The sequence below is a fragment of the Leptonychotes weddellii genome, chromosome 6 (genome assembly GCF_054177405.1).
Source record: "Leptonychotes weddellii isolate Sample4059 chromosome 6, ASM5417740v2, whole genome shotgun sequence".
Lineage (NCBI taxonomy): Eukaryota > Metazoa > Chordata > Mammalia > Carnivora > Phocidae > Leptonychotes > Leptonychotes weddellii.
The window spans coordinates 106,496,048-106,514,025 of record NC_138374.1 but is presented as its reverse complement, the minus strand read 5'-3'; the positions used below and the strand labels follow the sequence as shown (position 1 = coordinate 106,514,025).

The window sequence follows — 17,978 nt, the reverse complement described above, 5'->3', positions numbered from 1 at the left end:
ATATATCAGCACCTAGAATTCTTATGTCCATTGTTCACTCTTAGGTGTTTAGTACAAAGTGCACTGCATTTGAAGTTTTACCATTTGGATCATTGCATAGGCCATTTAACTTTTCTCTGCTTCTTAATGATGGGACTGGAAGGGAGGGTTGGGTGGCCAGCTCAGAGGACTGAAGATAACCCCGAGTGTAGGTACTACCATTTAGATCATTTGTTCACCCCAGTTGAGTATTGAGCATTTCTGTGTGTCCTGCAATACAAGAGAAATCAGGCATGGAACCTGCTCTCTGGGATCTTACAGTGTTGCGGGGGGTGGGTGGGGGCAGGGTGGGGGACTGTGGAGGATCCGAGGATAGCCTCTTAGTGGAACCAGCACTGCACCTGGCAGAGTAGGCTCTAGAGAAATATTTATTTTGAGTCAGGAGATAACATTAAACTGATAGTATTTGGACATACAAAAATGAGGTGAAGAGAAGGATAGAATTTTTAATTGAAGGAAGGAAGTCCACAGAGGCAGAAGAATTTGAGGGCCATATAATTCAAAAACTACATTGGAGAGGTAGATTGGAGGTATACATCCTAGAGTGCCCCAAATTTCAGACTGAGAAGTTTCTTCAAGGGTTTTGAGCTGAGAAGTAATGTGATTAGAGAAATGCTTTAGGAAAAAGAACCTGTTAGAAACTTTTGAGCTGGGAGAGAGGATGGGGAAAGTAAATGGGAGAAAAGATGAGTTAACATCGTGAAAAAGAGTGTGCCATTTAGAGGGAAGACCAGAAAATGCCTGCTGTTTCCTCCCAAGTTATCTGACATTCTTGATTTCTGAATTAGATCCATTTCTACAACATGTGAACAAAGAACTGAAGGAAAAAGAAATTCAGGCTGTTGTCACAAATCCCAAAACTTCTCATCAGCTAAAAGTAAGTATTGCTTGGTCATCCCCGTCACAAACGAAGGGAAGCTCCAAGTAAAGCAATGGTCTTGGGTTTCGGCAGTCTCCTTGAATGTATGATAGACACCAGTGGTAGATGAGTTGATAGGGGAGATAGCATAGGAAGGCTGGAAGAGCCTAGTGGGGCACAGGTGTAGCCAGGAGAGGCTCTGGGAAGCTGGAGTGTGGGAGCCAGGGAAGAATGGCTTCAAAGACAGGTACACCAGGGTTTAGACCAGCATCTGAGAGGTGCTGTTACATGACCCAAGGCAAGTTAATCTACCTTTTTTTTTTTTTTAATCTTATTCTCATCTCTTAGAGGGGGGCAGTAATGCTTACCTCAAAATGAAGTAATTCAGTTTACTGACTGATACATAGAAAGTATTGAGTAAAACAGTAGCTACTGCTACTGTTGGTTTGTTTGAAAAATCTGAGGTAGGTTCACAACTAAGTTACTCAGATGTGGAACAGTTTTTTGCTTCTTTGTGTTTTTTGTTTTTTACCAGTGGATGCTGTTTTTAAGAGTTGGTCATCCTTTTTTAATTGAAATTTTCATTAATATAATAATTATAGCTACATTTTTAAGAAGTAACACAAAGACATCCCTTATGCCCTTTGCCCGGTTTCCCCCAGTGGTAGCATCTTGGCGAAATCATGCTACAGTATCAGGGCCAGGAAATTGACATTGACACACCCTTCTGTCTTACTCAGCTTTCATTAGTTTTGCTCCTACTCTTTTGTGTGTGTGTTTAGTTCTGTACTGTTTTATCAGGTGGAGGTTCCCTTTATCCACCCCAAAGTCATAATTCCCTGGAGATCCACCCCCAGTTCTTGGGGGCATATCAATAATCCATTTCTTTTTATTGCTGAGATCATCCTTTTTACCCCCTTGAGATCAGCAATTTTGTTACGATGCAAAAATTCCCAACTTGGTATTTCACAAAAATATACTGTATGATTTTAATAGCTATATCTCAAAAAAATGTATTCCATGCCCAAGTAAATTTGGAAAACTTGAGGTTAAATACAGTAGAATAGAGCTCTTGTCATAGGACTCATCAGAACCTTTTGTATCTAATATACATTGTGACTCTCCCTGAGGGGGATTAGCTTTTGTGATGTTTACCAAAGTTATTTGACCGTGGAGCCCTTTTTTTTCTAGAATGAATTTTGATTTCCTAGAACACATTCCACAGAATAATTTGGGACACACTAACATAGTGAAGAGCTCAGGTTGTAGTCAGAAACCTTGGGCTCTAGCTCTCAGCTCTGTTCTCTCCTGGGTCAAATTTGTGTGAATCTTACAATCTCTCAGAACCTCTGCTTTCCTAAACTGTAAGATGAGCATTATAGTGTCCGCCTTGCAGGTTGTTGATGAGAATTCAATGAGGTGATCTGGCAAATCAGAGAGAGCTTGGTAAATTAGAAATTACTGTGTGAACGCAATGTATTATAATGAATTTCTAACTTAGGTCTTGATCTGTCTTTTCCCTAGTGGCCCATATTGGGCCAGCTTGTCTTTTCATCCAAGTTTCAGAAGTTGGACACATTTAAACCCTCAAAGAACTTTGATTTAAAGTCACTTCATCTCCAGAAGCCTCTGGAATCCACCTGGACCAAGACCAACAGCCAGTTCCTCTCTGGTCTCCCAAAATCAAGTGGCCCCTTCACATCCCTCCAGAAAGAGCTCTTCTTAATTATGAATTCTTACCGGGACCTCTTCTACCCAGAAAGGACTGCCCTGAAGAATGGGGAGGAGATCCGCCACGTGTACTGCCTACATGTAATAAATCATGTCCTCAAAGCCAATGCGCAGGTGCTTGGTAACAATAGCAGACGCCGCAGCCAGAAACTTGGGGTGGGTGACGATGATGACTTCAGAGACCAAGGGCTAACAAGGCCCAAGGTGAGTGGCAGCAGGAGAGCTTTGTCCTCTAGTAGGAGGCTGCGAGTCCCTGCCATATAGGTGCCTGGCACTTGGCCGTGCTCAGGTATTTTAATGATACGAATACTGGAATAATGAATGAGCATGTTAGATGGGCCAGGTAGTGTCAGAGCAGTGCCGCAGACAACTCAGTGGACTGTTTCTAACCGTGGATTTAATTGGAAACTCATGAATCAGAGGTACCTCTGTGATAATTCTCTTTAAAGATAACCCTGAACATACATAAATGACAACTTCATTGTAAATCTCTTTTTTTTTGATTCTCAGAAATGAATGGAACCTTAGGAAGCCTTTTATCCAATCCCTAAATATTATAGCTATGGACAGAGACCCAGATTCGTAGAGGGCCTTGCTAAAGAGCCCCAGGGAAGGAGTAGCAGAGATGGAATTAGAGCTAAGGATTCTCTTTACTGAGCCACACCATAAGTAAACCTTGGAAAACAGAAATTCCTATTTTTCCATTGTACAGTTACTATTGCTTAAAGTGATGATTACATTTATTTGGGCTCGTAAGTCTAAGTTCCAGTGGGTTTAGAGCTTTGGTAGAAAATGTCTTTTAATTGGGCCCACGTTATTCATGTTATGTGGCTACATCTTGTGTCGTCCATTTCCCATTCCCCCGTAGCCTGTATCCCTCCATATTGAAGAAGTCTTATCTTTTTAGATTGTTTCACTGAGTTTCATAGGATTCTAGGGTTTAGTACTGATGTGGCTCTTAGACATTTCTTGGTCCAGCCCCCTATATGATAGCTGGGGAACCCGAAGCCTACATACTTCGTGTTGCAGCTGGGACAGTAACTTGGCCCTCTTCAGTCTTGGGCACTCAGTGCTGCACTGTACTAGACTGACTAACTGCACCCCTCCAGCTGTGCTGGTTCCCTTTCTGGAAAACTGTCTCAGAGTCTTGAACATAAGGATTGTAAGTTATCTGTTTCCATTTAGAATTATAGAAAAGAATGCGTCAGATTACCCATGAAGCACATTTAGAATTTGATGAATTGTGGAATCTGACAGAGGTTTTTTACATTGTTGATATTTACAGAAGGGTAGTTAGAAATTTATCATTGTTAAGCATATTCTATTTTCATTTTCACCAGTTGTAACTTTAAGCATTTTTGGAAATGTTTGGAAAACTGAGTCCTGCATTTCCCATTGAGATATGATCTTATTTCAGAAATGCTTTCTCATCATTTCTGAAAAATGTACTAGGGAACATAATAGAAAAGTAGTGATGCATTAATCCTTTCTTTTCCTTACCAGCTTTATTTGTTCTCTACTTATTATACCTAATTCATTTATTTTATTTTTTGTTTTATTTTTTATTTTTTTTAAAGATTTTATTTATTTATTTATTTGAGAGAGAGAGAATGAGAGACAGCATGAGAGGGAGGAGGGTCAGAGGGAGAAGCAGACTCCCCGCTGAGCAGGGAGCCCGATGCGGGACTCGATCCTGGGACTCCAGGATCATGACCTGAGCCGAAGGCAGTCGCTTAACCAACTGAGCCACCCAGGCGCCCTTTTTTGTTTTATTTTTAAAATTTTTTTCCTAATTCATTTATTTTTTTCAGCACATATTTATTCCTTGGGGCTTATGCATAAAAATACTGTACTAAGTTCTGTGGGAGACAGAAATGAGAGTAACATTCCTTGTATGTTTATATTGGATTTTTGCTAGTGGACACCTGTTAAAGGCATTGACCTAATCCTGAAAGATATTTCCACATTCTGGTTGAGAATTGCCTCCCGTAGGGCCATGAGATTAAAGTTCATAGGACACGGTGCTGTAGGTATGAGAGGTGCTCAGCTTCTAGTACTGAGCCAGGTCCTGTGCAAAGGGGGTGACCGAGATATGAGCCCTTCCAGGGCCTGCTGCTCTACAGAGGGTTCTTAAGTTCCATGTCCTCAGCAGGCTGCCCGGCAACGGCCAGTCCTTCCCCTGGTCCCACCAAGGCTGCCATGGCTTCCTCCACAGGTGCTGATAGTGGTGCCCTTCCGGGAAGCTGCTCTGCGAGTCGTACAGCTCTTCATCAGCCTCCTTGAGGGTGACAGTAAGAAGAAAATAATTGTGAGCAACAAAAAGAGGTTTAAGGGAGAGTATGGCTCAGATCCTGAGGAAAGACCACCCAACCTGAAGAGGCCTGAGGATTACGAAGCCGTGTTTGTTGGCAACATCGATGACCACTTTCGGATAGGTAATTCCCTCTCGTCAGAACTCAAACCCTGAGGGACCTACGGTGTGAGGTTCACATGGCAGGAGGCTAGAAGCCTGGAATTAGGCTTCTCTCAGTGGGGTAAAATGTCCTCCTACCAGGACTGGGGTGCATTTGAGACATTGTGTCTGCCAGGGGAGAGAGTCTTGCTTGGCTAACGGGGTGGATACTTGGCTCAGGGTGGAGCACCTCTGAAGCTGTATGTAAAGACACATGCACATTTATGGCAGAAATGTCTTGGCACACCCATAGCTAGTAGTTGCTGCTACAGGGGGAGTTGGAAGTGACGGGCTGAGTGGGTCACTCTGGGGAGGCTGAATAAACTGAGTGTCTATGCATAATGGTGGACCTCCCTCCCACTGGCCATGTAGAGTGCCTACCCCAAAATTATCTCCACTCACAACTTACCGGCTGCCACCCAACTTGTCACATCTTTGCTTGTCTCTCATTCAACTCCCGTATACTTGGTTGGTTGTATATTGATAGAGTAAAGTTCTTGGGAAAATGTCTTTTAGTCACATAAGCTCATTTGAAAAACATTTACTAAACATCTGTTGTGTGCCAGGTACTGCTAAGAAGCTGAAGATATAGAAATAAAAGTTATGCTTCCTGCTGTTAAGGAAATCTGGCCTAATGGGAAAACACTACAGAATGATAAGTGCTGATCAGAGGATGCAGTGGATGTTCCAGGAGCGTTTAAAGCAATTTCTGTACTCAAAACGGGGATACGATAGTTAGGGAACACATCCTAGTGGAGGTGCCATTTATAGAAAGTTGAGACCTGATTACGATTTAGTCTGTTACAAAGAGGGTGGTCAGAGTGGAGGAAAAGGGTTCACACAGGGAACCGCACATGCAGAGGCATCAGGGTGAATACGTTGAGCATGATAAGGTGCACGTAGGCTTCAGCATGGCTGGAGTATCAGGTGCGAGGGGACTAGAGTAGATGTTTAGTTTTAAACATTGTGCAGGTGTCCTGCAAGCTGCTGATACATGTCAGTTTTGGGCTCAGGAAAGAGATGTGGACTGGAAATACAGATCTTTGTGGAGGTGGTGTTATAGCTGTGGTTAGTGAATAAATTTACCCATTTATTACCCATAAACTTATATAGGGTGTGAGTAGAACTTAGAGCTGAACCAGGGACTTGTGGAAGAGCTGTTTGGATCTGGAAAGGTAGATATGGGCTGGCCAGGTCAGGAATAGAAACAGAAATGAGTGTTAAAGAAATGGAAACCGCCAGTGAGGAAAAGAACATTTTGAGGAGGATGTGCTCAGTATACTGCTTTATGTGTTTATGAGTGTCCTTGAATTGGTGGCCTTGGCAGGAGTCCTGAGATTCAGGCCAGATTGCAATGCACTGAGGAATGAGTGGGAGATTTTTTTTTTTTTTTTAAAGATTTTATTTATTTATTTGAGAGAGAGAGAATGAGACAGAGAGAGAGCATGAGAGGGGGGAGGGTCAGAGGGAGAAGCAGACTCCCTGCTGAGCAGGGAGCCCGATGCGGGACTCGATCCCGGGACTCCAGGATCATGACCTGAGCCGAAGGCAGTCGCTTAACCAACTGAGCCACCCAGGCGCCCCGAGTGGGAGATTTCTAATCAGAGACCACTCTGGAGAAGTTTGAGCCAAAAGGAAGAGAATGAGAGCTAGACAGGACCATAGAGGCAAGGGGGGGGGGATGATTATTTTAGGAAGGAAAACAACTGGAGCACGGTCACGTCCTCAGGGGAAAGATATGAAGGTACAGCATGCACGGTGAGCGGGTGGAAGCTAATGGCTTGGTGGGAACTAATGAACGGCTGTGTACTTGGCTGTTTTGTGTAGGAGTGGCAATACTTCAGAGAAGCGTCCGACTCTATGCCCCCTTTTACTCCTCCGACATCCTCATTGCCTCCCCGCTGGGCTTGAGGACCATCATTGGTGCAGAAGGAGAGAAGAAGAGAGATTTTGACTTTTTGTCTTCCATTGAGCTTCTCATCATTGATCAAGCCGACATTTACCTGATGCAGAATTGGGAGCATGTCCTGGTAATGGTAGTCATTCACATTTAGAATGACAACATTCACATTTAGAGAGAGAAGAAGCTCAGTAATTTAAGTCTTAAAGGGTTATTTAAGTCCAAATGAGTACTCAGTTTGGGAATGGAAATATTTCACATTTTCCAATTTGAAAAAGCCTTTTATCCCCTCTTCTACCCACAGGTCGGCAATAATTATGCAGAGAAGTAAAAATTTTTACCAGTATTTTCAAATCTCCAGAAGAGATTTCTTCCCCCTTAAGGTCACCTCTGCTAATAGACCACTTTAGTGTGGCTGGTTGGTAGATTGGTTCCTCCTGACCAGGAATGTCTTTACCTAATATAATTCCTCCTACAGTTTATGCTCATTTTCTTTTGTTTGGCCTTCAGTGGAAATGGGAAAACATTGCTCAAGATTTCTTAATGTGTGATCTTGTCTTACAGAGAAATGTAGGATGTCCTTATCCTCCTACTGTAGCTTGTGGCTATAAATTTTTCCTCCTTCCCCACATACTCTGCAGTCTTGTCCATTTTAGGATTAGACAACTGTGCTTTGGAACAGTCCTTATCACAGAACCATAGATTTGTTTTTTTAAGGCATTTGAGAACTCACTTCTACAGTTCCAGGGCTTGTAGGGACCCAGGAAGATTGGGGCAAATAAAGGGGATACTTTAATTTATAGAGTATGGAATACAGTTGTAGTTCTCATTATCCTTTAATATATATTTCAAAGTGAAAATATTATTAAGATAGAAAAGGCATGTTGATGGTTGAATCATATTCTGTAATTTGAGGGAAAGGCATGTGTATAGTGCTCTGGGGATATCCTCATGTTTTGATATCCAGGTCACTGAAGAATAACAGCTCTGTTTTCCATGTCATTTCCTTTCTTATCCAAGTCTGGGACTGAGGAACCCCTAGAGTGACTGGGGTGGCATTTCAGAAGTTCCTTTCAAAGGAATATTCCTGGAGGTACCATTTTGATTCTTTTTGAAAGGTCCAAGAGGTAGCCAGTTTTAGGTTACCTTACTGTCGGGGGTGTTCACCTAAGTGGGCAATTCATACCCATCTGAGCCTTGATTTTCTGGTGGAATTTGGAATTTGGCTGTATATACTCCATGGGGTTAGTAAGAAGACAGACTTGTAAAATGCTTAGTAATGCCCAACAGGTACATCCTCAATAAAAATTAATACTAGTGTTATTTCTGCTCAAAGCATTTGATGAACCATATGAACCTACTGCCCTTGGATTCTCATGGGGTGGACTTCTCTCGAGTGAGGATGTGGAACCTCAATAATTGGTCCAAGTACTATCGCCAGACCCTGCTTTTTGGAGCCCTACAGGATGCCCAGATCAACTCCGTGTTCAACAAGTACTGCGTCAATCTGCAAGGCCAGGTGGGCTCCTCCTCGTTTCTGTGGATCTTCATGAAGCATTGTGTACTGTTTGGGTCATGAGGCTTAAGGTCAGGATGGCTCACTTCCTAATGCTCTCATTGACTCCTGGCAGGTGGCTGTGAGGAGCGTCCCAACGACAGGCTCCATCAGCCATGTCCTGGTGCAGCTTCCGCATGTCTTCCAGAGGATGGAAGCTGAAAACCTAGCTTCAGTGATTGATGCCAGGTACCTATCCCTCCCTAGTCCCTAGTCCCTGGGGGTCACAGAGAGGGATTTAGTTTCAGCATACAGATTTAGAATTGGATTCTGTGTTGATTTTACTGACTGCCGTTTACCAAATGATATGAGATCATTGAACCCGGTCGTCACTGACAGAGGAGGAAACTGAAGCCCAGAGAGGTCCTAGTGTTCCTAGCTAGTTAGTGGCAGCATTAGTACTGTAAATCAGGGATTCTTCCCACGAGATTGTGGCATTTCTTAATTACATTACACTGCTTAATGCTGCTAAGCATTCCATGTCCACAACTTAATTGTAAGCCCTTCAGGGCAAGAACTAATGCCCAGAAGCAAACACTAACCTTTAAATATTCAACTATAAGCTCTTCACCTTTTGCTTGCTGCAAATACAAAGGTTCCAGTATTTCTAATTCTCTCTGTATTTTCCCTGTCCCTTCATTGTGTTTCATTGGGGGACCCATGGTAGGAGGAAGATGCTTTGCGTATGAGGGGTGTTCAGTAATTATTTGTTGATTAATTGACCACAGAATGAATGAATGAATGAATGAATGGTGTGCTTATCTACTTCTAGAATAATTCCCTGGGATACACTGACATCACGCCTGTTTTTTTTACAGTGAATTGAGTTAGCACTTTTTTTTTTTTTTATCCTTACATAATCTCTTTGTGATGATGTAAACCAGATTGGTCTCTTTGGGGGAGGTAGAAGGAGATTGTGACTTGCCCAGGGTAACCCAGTTAGTGGTGACATTGTGGGCTAATTTCTAAATCATTGACTTTGCCCTTTGCTTTTCCAAATCAGGTTTAACTTTTTTGTGAACAAGATTTTGCCTCAGTATCGTGATGCCATCATGTCTCACACGCTCATCTATGTCCCGTCCTACTTTGACTTTGTGCGCCTCCGGAATTACTTCAAGAAGGAAGAACTGAATTTCACCCACATCTGCGAGTACACCCAGAAGTCTGGTATCTCCAGGGCCAGACACTTCTTCCTTCAAGGAGAGAAACAGTTCTTGCTCCTCACAGAACGCTTCCACTTCTATAAAAGGTAAAGTAGTGCTGGGTTTGGAGTGTCCTCTCAGGAGGGGAAGACGCAGTGCAAATTATGGCCTGCTTCTGAGTGTGTGGCAGTCTTTGCGGTGCTATAAGGTCCTCTTTCACTCTACTTTCTGTGGAGAAGCCAGAGGGTTTTATAACTCTTCTTGGTTGGTTGGTCTCTTCCCAAAATGGGTATTGTTGGAAAAGGTAAAGACAAGTGAGTGACTGTAGTGTGATCTGTGTGTAGATCTGGAGTGGGTCTACACTTGGAATACTTCCTGTAGTTGTGGTTGTACACCTCAAGAAAGACATTACTGAGTTGAACACTTGGAGGTAGGCACAACTGAAGTGAATCTAGGAAGGAGAGGGAACTATCATGGAAGCACAGACAAAATAGCAGAGGCTATGTGGCCTGTGGAATTGGAGGCTGAGCACACGGTCAGTGTTCAGAGAGTTACGGTGTGTTTCGAGGAGGTGCACACCTACTTCCTCACAAGGAGACCAGGACCGAGGGGCCCCTTGTTTGTGGGGGGCAAAAGGGGAGGGGCTTAGAGTTGAATATTTAGTGATTTCAGTATTTGCTTAGCTTCCCCATTATGTGATTTTTGACAAAACAAATAGGATTTGCTTTTTAGAAAGAATTCTAATTAGAGCGTTAGTAATATTGAGCCTTCTGTTACTATTTGCAGCCACTTGTGCCCCCAGAAGTCAGGTATTTTATTGTTTTGCCAAGTCTGTCTCTGCTGTCAAATGAAAAAGCCCTTTTTTAAACCCTTATCTATAGAGAGATCGAAATTGCATCCTATTATCTTTTCCTTCCTGATGTGCAATAATGTTCAGTGAATTGATGTTTTGCCTTTACTGTTTAACTCTCAGTCATATATACTACTGAGGGGCACATTTTCTCAGAGAACCCCAAACACAGAAGCCAGAATCTTTCAGGCTTTGGAACATATTCGATGATGCATGTTGGCATTGCTTTGCCTTTAGTTTATGCTGATGTTAGGATGTACTCCCCAGACATGCTCTTGTTACCAAGATGGGGAGGGAGGAATCCAGCAGCCTGCCACAGCAGAGGAGGCTGACATGACATGACGTCTTTGGGTATTCTGCTGACTGGGTGATCTGAGAGTGGAGAGATGAGAAATGGCTGCACTTGTGTTCCCTGGGCTCCCTTGTTGGCCATCTACACAGGGCTGCTTGGCCAAAGAGTATTAATGCCTGCTTGTTGGCATCATTATTTGCTTTGTTCTAGTAAGTTGTTGTTTTCATTCATGTTGGAAAGTGATATTTTGGGGGAGTTTGCACTCAGCAGGTCTTAAGAGCCCTTCGTTTTCCATCAGCTTGACACATGAAAGCAAGCCTTTTAAGTGAAGTGGATGGATTGGAAAACGTCCCAGTGTGATTGTTTATAGCAAGTATGAATTAGGCTGGGTTGAAGACTGCTCTCAAAGAGCAGCTTTTCAAGGAGAGGGCATGATGTCTCAAGTAGGCATGACAGTCCCCTGTCTTACACCACTGTATTTACCAAGCTCTTTTGCCCCCAAATCAGTATAAAGACAAACCTAGCATGTATCACTTACTTTATACCCTGGGCCAGGTTAATTAGTATATTCTGTGTTTAAGATGAATGGAAATAATGTGCTTCAGTGTTCTGTGACTGCTAATTATCTCAAGGTTTCCAACTATAGATTTTTTTGCTTGAGAGGTCACTAAGGTGATGAGAGGTGCTTTTATCTGCAGTGCCTTTGTGATTTGATTTGACCTTGGGAGAGGTACATGTATGTTAAACTTTAGTATCCAACCTCTGAAATTCATTATTTATATTCTCTGTGGCATTAGGCAGTGTTAGAAATATCACTGCTCATTTGCAAGCTAGCAAAACATTTTCAACCTGAAGATTAGTCGTGTTTTGTTGGTTTGGGGGATGAAACCAGTAGAATTAGGATTGGACAGGCCTTTGGTCATGATGGCCTGCCTGAGGATGGGACGCTTCACAGCTCTTTCCCTGAGCATGTCACTGGGTTGCCACAGCAGGAGGATTCTCAACCAGGGCGCGAGTCAGAAACTCTGGAGGTGGGATTTATGGGGTTGGGAAAGGCTGCTGGCGTGTTCCTGAGTACCCCCGGCCCTACCTGAGAATCCCAGTTCTGAAAGTAGCAAACCATCTTTATAGACAATGTGGAGGAGCTAGCCTTTCACATCAGCTGTAGGTGCCTCCTTTATCTTTCACAGTTGGCAGGTGAGCTAGACCTCTGTCATGTCCTTTGTCCTTAGCTTAAGAACATCCAGTACACACATACACACACACACAGAGGCTTTTTTTTTTAAAAGATACTAAATTGGGATCACACTGTACTTACGGGATTTTTTTTCTTTTATATGTTTTAAGTGCTTATTGAAAAACAATTTTAATATGTTAACACTTTGGCATATATATGTGTATATCATGGGTCCATTTTTAAGTTGATATATATAGCTCTGTCACATCCTCCCTTCCCCCAACTTTTTATCTGGAAAGATTTCATTTCAAAGGAAATTGTAAGATTAATAGTGAACATCTATAACTCCTTGGACTTCACCAGCTGTTAGCATTTTGCCACATTTGTACTCACCCCTGTTCTCTTTCTTTCCTTCTCTGTCCATTCACATCTTATTTTTCCTCCTGTGAACCATTTGTAAATAAACTGCAGGAGGCCTAATGACACTGAACCCCTCACTCTTTCAGCGTGTAGTTCCTAACTTTTATCTAACCACAATACCATTATCATACCACTTGTTATTACTACAGTAATATCATCTGATATATAGTCTGTATTCAGATTTTCCTAGTTGTCCCTACATTGACCATTATAGCTGTTTCATCCCCTAATCCAGGACTCAGTTAAGAATCATACATTACATTTGGTTAATGTTTCTTTAGTCTATCTTAGTAGTTCTCAGCTGGGGGCAGTTTTCCTGGAGACATTTTTGGTTGTCAAGACTAAAGGGTTATTCTAGTGATCTGGTGGTTCTAATGGGTTGAGGTGAAGATGCTTCTAGATATCCTGGAGTGCACAGGATAGTCCCACAACAGAGAATTACCTGGCTCAATATGTCATTAATGCCAAGGTTAAGAAACCTTGACCTAGAATAATTCTCTTGCTTTTTTTTTTCTTTGACTTCTTTTTTTTAAGAGTTCAATCCAGTTTCCTTTAGAATGTTCCAGAGTCTGGATTGTCTAATTATTATTTTTTTTTATTATTTAGATTAGTGGTTCCCAAACTTTGCCATACATTAGAATCCCCTTGGGGAGCTTTTAAAGATCCAAATACCCAGGTCATATCCCCATGCCAATTAAATCCCTGTGTCTGGGGCTGGGGACGAAGCATGGATACTTCATACACGCAAACAGGTGATTCAAAGTACAGCGAAGTTGGGAATCACTGATTTAAATATCTTCTGTAAGAACTCTACATTGAGGATATTATATACTTTCCACTGCATCTTGGCACATAATGTCAGTTTATATCATATTTGGAGATGCTAAATGTAATCATTTGGTCAAGGTGGGTCTGCTAGGGTGCCTGGGTGGCTCAAGTCACTAAGCGTCTGCCTTCGGCTCAGGTCATGATCCCAGGGTCCTGGGATCGAGCCCCGCATCGGGCTCCCTGCTCGGCGGCAAGCCTGCTTCTCCCTCTCCCACTCCCCCTGCTTGTGTTCCTTCTCTCACTGTGTCTCTCTGTGTCAAATAAATAACTAAAATCTTAAAAAAAAAAAGTGGGTCTTCTAGATCTCTCCATTGTAAAGGTACCTTTTCTATTTAATTAATAAGTAATCTATGAGGTGTGTATTGCATCCTTTTTTAATGGCTACATAGTATCATGTTGTATGGATATATAATTAGCCCAGTTTCCTTTTAATGATATATAGATTTTTAAAAAAAATTGTTCTATTATATGCGACAGTGCCAAGAACATCCATATGCATAGTTGATGGCATAGTTGCTTACTTATTTCATTAGGATAAATGTGGAGAGGAAAACCTGTTAGCTCAAAATCTGTACACACTGAAAAATTTATTATATATTGCTGCTTATTTGCTCTCTCCTGTCTTCCCCATATCTTGTCTCCCCCTCCCCAAAATACTCCATTGGCCTGTTTCTGCAAAACCCCACTTGTTGCCAGTCACTTGATAGCCAAAATGATACCTCAGTGTTTTAATGTCTTTTTCTTGCATTTTTGTGTTTTTTTATAAGTGTCTATTGAATGTAGAGGCTGAGATGAGTAGTACTTATAGCCAGGCACACCTCTTACTCTTCCCCATCACAAGACATCACATTACTCTGTCAGGCCACTAGTATCGGAGTTGTGAATCTAGTTGGGATTTGGTTATTACTGTGGCTAACCTTCCACTCTTCACAGACTTTAAATTCCCTAGCACACAGTGGCTTAGTGTGGGGCCTGGGGTGCCAGAGGGACTTTTCTGTGTCCTGATCGTCTCTCTGCTTTCACCAAGCCCTGTTCTCCTGTGCCGGAGTAGGGGGTCTCTCCCCACTCTAGCCCCTCCCCCAGCAGCAGGCTGTTCTTGCTTGTTACTCCCTGTGAGGCTTGAGGTAGGGTTGGGGTTCTCTTGGTGCAGCTTGGTTTTAGGCAAGCCCTGTTCGTTCTGGGCTGTGGAGGTGGGGCCTTCTCAGCATCCCTGTAGCACACTCCATGGCAGCCAAACTCTACCTGGTATCTGTAAGGGGTCTTGGCAGGAAAGAGTTTCCTGCTTCTCCCACGGTGGTGGCAGACCTCTGCTTATGTCAGTGCAGGATCTTGGGCTGAGTGGATTTCGTGCTCTTTCCCCAGGGACAGTCTCCTGTTGCTTTCTACTCACTATAAGTCTTGTGATGGGGAAGGATGGGGTGGGGTTTTACTGCTCCAGATGACTTGCTTTATTTACCACCCCCCAACAGTTGACCTTTGCCCCTCTCTCATCAATTTCAGAGTTTTGCTTCATATAGATAGGGGTCTGGGAAGTGAGTGGTTTCACCAAAGGGGTCTCTCTCAGGTCTTCTGCCTTGCCTCTCATCTTTCTCCAGGACTCCCAATGGAGGCCTGTGGAAAAGAATTCATGAGTGAGTGTGAGCTAAAGGAGCGCCCACAAATCTCAGGGATTCTGAACTGTCACATAGGCCCACACTTGCCCTTTAAAAATTTGTTAAAAGTGTAGCTGTTTTCTTGCTACCCACTTTCTTGGCAGCTGCTGTCTTCCTCCTGTGCTCCTTCAAGAGTGAAGTAGTTCTTGTTTCCTGTCTCTCTGCAGAGGGCTTTGTCACTCTTCAGAGTTCAGTCAGTGGTGGGCTGGCTCTTGAGATCTGGTTGTATGTCTCTTCCCAACTCCTGAGCTCAGTAGCATGACATTGGTAGCTTGAAATTGTCCATGGTGGGAATATTTACACCACAGAAATTGGCAATTGCTTCAAATCAGCACCCACTCTTCCTCAGTGAGAACCAGTTATTAAACATACACCAGCGCACCATTGAATCAATTCACTTGGTTGCCTTGTGACATCAGCTGTCTAGGCCCGAGAAAAGGAATGCTTTTGTAAGTTATCTGGCTTTTTCTTGGTAGTGTGGAAGCAATATTCTCTTGAGTTTACTGTATAGTAAGCAGAAGAAGAACTCTGTTTTTTTTTTTGTTATTTTGATAACTAGTGAGGTAGAACAGTTTCTTCAAGTCATTAGCCGTTAGAATTTCTTCTTTATGATAAGGTTAAGGGTGAACCAAGTAGTGGATTGCAGTTATAGTTTGGAAGACGAGGATTGTTACAGAGGTCAGGATGATCCATGAGATAAGAAGACAAGGAAAGCTTATCCTCTGTGAATAAAATAAAATTCCCAATGGAGTCTAACATCAGCAGTATAGGAGAGAGCTTTAATAGGAAAAATCAGAACCTTGTCAACTATAAAATCTTTTGTTATGGGGCCCCAGAGGGAATAATTGACCTCGACCCGAACCATACGGTGAGTCCCTAGGGTCTCCACCCCCCACCGCCACTGTGTCGCACTGCAGCAGGGAAAGAAGTGCATACGCTGTTGAAATTAATTGCTTTTCCATAATGCTTAATGGGTCCTCAGGCAGGATTTTGTAAATGGATGAACTTGGGACATCTGCCATGGAGTTAACATGTCTATAGAGTGACAAGGAAAGATAGATGGGAACGCATTTACAGTTTATGCAGTTTATCTTACGTACTGGGTCTGACCTCCTCTCCATTACAGAACATTCTGTTTTGCCTGATTATATTAAGGGTAATGTTAAGTTGTTAAGTGTTTGCTTTTTAAGTTTTCTGTGACAGATCTTCAGTCCTAGTCTACCTCAGTCTACCCAGAGTAGACTCCAGAAATGATAAAATTTATTTTATCATGATCTTAAGCCAAACATTAGGAATTCAAACGTGTTGTCACAAAGTAAGTCCTTCCAACCCAAGTTAAAATAACCTTTCATCTGTTGGTTGTGTTTGCGTTACCCTCCTCCTTGGGCATGCAGCGGCAGGAGTGAGCTCTGCCCCTGTCAAACTCTTAGGTAGCTTTTCCATACATTTTCTCAAGTAGATATAGCCTCTCTTTCCCCTTCTAATAGGTATACCATTAAAGGGATCAGGAACCTGATTTTCTATGAACTGCCAACGTACCCGCACTTCTACAGTGAAGTCTGTAACATGCTGAGCGCCACCAGCAGAGGAGGGGAAGCCACCTGGACTTGCACTGTCCTCTACTCCAAGTATGATGCCCAGAGGCTGGCTGCTGTGGTTGGTGTGGAGCGGGCTGCACAGATGCTCCAGTCCAAGAAGAATGTCCACCTCTTCATCACTGGAGAGAGATGAGAATTTGTTGGGCAGGGAATGGTGTTGGCGGGATACATAATGCTTGCTTCTGTGCCCTTGGACCCAGGTCTGATCACTTATATGAGAGAAGGACTGCTACAAGGAAGGAGCACCAGGCAGCATCATGGTGGAAAATTCTTTTCAGGTCGTGTGTTCCTGAAAAGTTAAATATAAACCAGATTTTGGTCATGTCTTTCAGAGGTCAGGAGGGAGCTGATAGAACTCCGAGAGGTTGATAGAGGGAAAAACTTCTACTTGAAACTCTTTGTAAGCCATAAATTCTTTTATTGTTATTTTATTCTCTATTACACTTGGTAAATTCTTTCAGATTTGCCTTTTTCTGTTTGACGCTTTCTTAAAGTAAGGCATACGTGTCATTGCTTGAGAACTGGTTATGAGAAATTGGAATACTTCTTGCTGCTGAATATCATAATTTTGGATCACACAGGTTTTGCAAAAACTATTACTTTTCTCCAGCCAAACTTTTTTAAACCTTAAACATTCTATTTTTATTCAATCTAGAAGAGTACATTCACTGATCTTTCTATTTTTATTCAGCCTAGAAGGTTACATTCACTGATCTTTCTTTAATTCATAATAGTAAATGTTTTATTTAAAATATACACTTAAAATCACATTATTTAAAATAACATTAATCTCTACTCTGTTTCAAGAATTTTGTGAAACTCTTGGTGTTGAAATAGCCATCTTTAATATCACTGTCTTCATTATTACTGTAGTCATTTTGTAAGTCGTATAACAGCTAAAATGACAGGGAAGTTGGACTTTTAAAAACATTTTTATCTTGAAATATTCCCATAAAAATTACAAGTACCGAACCTAAACCATTTGAGAATAAGTTGCTAACGTGATGGGCCTTATCACTCATAAAAGTTACCCCTGAATTTAGTGTGTATTGCCTATAAACAAGGACCTATTTCTGTGTAACCAAAAAAACAAATATCAAATCTAGACATTGCCATTAATACCTATTGCCATCTAATCCTCGTACCCTATTTGCCAGATGTCCCAATAACGTCCTCTGTAGCAAAAGGATACAGGTTAGAATTACATACTACCTTTAATTGTCACATCTCTGTAGTGTCCTTTATTCTGGAAAAGTACCCCAGCTTTTCACTGGCTTTCTTGACCTTGACACTTTTGAAGATAACAGGCTATTTATTTTTGGATAATGTTTCCCTTTGATAGGTTTAGTTTATGCATCGTTGGCGGGAACACTGATGTACTGCTGTGTCCTCCTCACTGCATCTCCTCAGGTGGCACACACTGTCCCCTTGCCCCAACACTGATGATGCTAACTGACCACTGGTTTTTCTTTTGTTTTTGCTT

At 42.3% G+C, this 17,978-nt stretch overlaps 1 protein-coding gene across 2 annotated transcripts in view; it reads left to right on the top strand.

The window, feature by feature from the left end:
* UTP25 (UTP25 small subunit processome component) overlaps positions 1-16,955 on the top strand; it is a 22,915-nt gene extending 5,960 nt beyond the window's left edge. For both annotated transcript variants that reach the window (XM_006733626.3, XM_031028523.2), the window contains 8 exons: positions 828-916; positions 2,423-2,833; positions 4,845-5,064; positions 6,909-7,111; positions 8,318-8,500; positions 8,613-8,725; positions 9,540-9,785; positions 16,385-16,955. In XM_006733626.3, the coding sequence (XP_006733689.2) occupies positions 828-916; positions 2,423-2,833; positions 4,845-5,064; positions 6,909-7,111; positions 8,318-8,500; positions 8,613-8,725; positions 9,540-9,785; positions 16,385-16,628 (1,709 nt within the window). In that variant the 3' untranslated portion in view covers positions 16,629-16,955. The remainder of the gene's footprint in view (positions 1-827; positions 917-2,422; positions 2,834-4,844; positions 5,065-6,908; positions 7,112-8,317; positions 8,501-8,612; positions 8,726-9,539; positions 9,786-16,384) is intronic.
* Positions 16,956-17,978: the final 1,023 nt, after the last annotated feature.